General features: G+C 39.5%; 1 protein-coding gene across 1 annotated transcript in view; it reads right to left on the bottom strand.

Annotated features, from left to right (window-relative positions):
- Nucleotides 1-115, bottom strand: part of LOC102197706 (toll-like receptor 2) — a 9,219-nt gene extending 9,104 nt beyond the window's left edge. Inside the window, exon 1 of the mRNA XM_005746998.2 lies at nucleotides 74-115. Within this exon, the coding sequence (XP_005747055.2) occupies nucleotides 74-115 (42 nt within the window). The remainder of the gene's footprint in view (nucleotides 1-73) is intronic.
- Nucleotides 116-1,865: the final 1,750 nt, after the last annotated feature.

Here is a 1,865-nt window from a genome sequence, read left to right as displayed (position 1 = left end):
CCACACTAGCTCCGCGTCCACACTAGCGTTTTCAGAGTTCTGCGTCCACGTTGAAACGGCCCAAAGCACCTACGTTCCAGTCCTGCGCATGCGTCACATGACTAAAATGCGTCATGGTTTTAGGAAGTCTGCGTTTTAGAGTGTCCACACTGCGACGGGGCAGCTCCGTTTTGAAATGCATGCGTTTCAAACGCTGCGTTTTTCCTTGAGGACAACGCCGTCTCAGTGTGGACGGGAGGCCAAAAAGGAGAGAAAACGATGCGTTTTCAAACGAAGTAGCCTAAGCTTTCCAAGTTCACAAAGGTTTTTCACCTAGTCTATTTTTCTTTGGTGGTTTTTTTTTAAAGTTTTGATTATTTATAACACCCCTGCCTCTAGCCCCTGGCATCAGGGGTCAAGACATTTTCATCCAGAGAACTGAACTGACTGAGTAGTTTCTGTTTTTCGGACCATTCTCTGTAAATCCTACACAGCAAAAACTCCAGTGTTAATTTAACACTGGAGTTTTTGCTGTGTAGAGATTTTTCCTCCAGTCTGATGCTCACTGTGAACCTGAGTCTTGTCCATGTCTGTATGTGTAAATGCATTTAGTTGTTGCCTTATGATTGGCTGCATTGAGCTAACATGTATGTGAACAGAAAAGGAATGTGTAGCATTACCGTGATAATATAAACGTTACATTCATTATACTTTAGGCTGCCTTTGTCAGCTTGTGCGTGCCACATTATAACCAGCGTATGAATTTATGTGTGTGGTGGTCAGTGCCACAATGCTGAGTTTATAGTATCATACATTTCCACGTAGGTCTAAATGGAAGATTGGATACAGATTGGGCTGTTTTTCATAAAAAACACCTGATAAAGTTAAATAAAGCACAGGTAATCCACCTGAAATGGGGTAAATCTATGTCAGCGCCTTCTTTTAACCAACGCCGGACAGGTTTCAGGCCTGCTGTGATAAAATAAAGAAACTGAATTTTATAATCACACTAACAAACAGCATTGTTGTTTGGTGAAAGGTGATACTGGCTATGATAAAAGAATTTAATAAAATGTAATTTAAGTATCACCAAATATAAATGGGGACATACAATATTTGTGTATTTGGCAATGACTTACTGAAGTCTTAAAATAGTTATGAGAGTTAGAGAACGGGAAGTCCCGTTCCTTTTTTTTTTTAATTTTTTTTTTTTTAATGTTGACTTCCACAAAAAAGTTGTTGTGCTCAGCAAGATTACAGCAGCAAAGATGCCGTTCTCCAGGCCCGCTGAGGTTACTCTAACTGTATTACGTGTTTGTGCATGTCCATGTTTGGTGTTAGATTGTTTATTTTGTTTAGTTTTGTTAATATTTCTAGTATAGTGGATTAAACATCTCCCTAACATCTGTATAAATTATATTTAGAAATTTTACAATGCACTTTTTCAGATTTTAAGGTATATGCACACACAGGCACACGACTTTAGATCCTCCTAATATCCATGTAGTCTGAGGGATCTCAGATGTCTGCATACACCTAGCAGTTGGATCATATCGAGGTCGAATCATAAATCATAAAATGGGTCAAACACATTTTTGATTTGATTTTTTCTGGGTGATTTATGTGGTCTTTTTAGTTTCACAAAAACCTGACCTTTGACCTTGAGGATCAAAATCATCAATACACAAACTCATCCTCGATATTTGGTAGAAGAATCTGTGGTAAGGTTTGAAAATCCTACATCACCTCATTTGAGTTCGCAAAGTTGGGTGCCTGTGCTCACCAACATCCACTGGCCAGGTGGGTTGATGACAATTCCACCCCACACCCACAAATCTGCCCAAGCTAACGTGGAGCTGCCTGCTATGGTGACTTGCTGTAAAAAA

Source organism: Pundamilia nyererei, unplaced genomic scaffold (assembly GCF_000239375.1).
Source record: "Pundamilia nyererei isolate P.nyererei 1_Seehausen unplaced genomic scaffold, PunNye1.0 scaffold00186, whole genome shotgun sequence".
Lineage (NCBI taxonomy): Eukaryota > Metazoa > Chordata > Actinopteri > Cichliformes > Cichlidae > Pundamilia > Pundamilia nyererei.
This window is presented reverse-complemented; position numbering and strand designations above follow the sequence as displayed.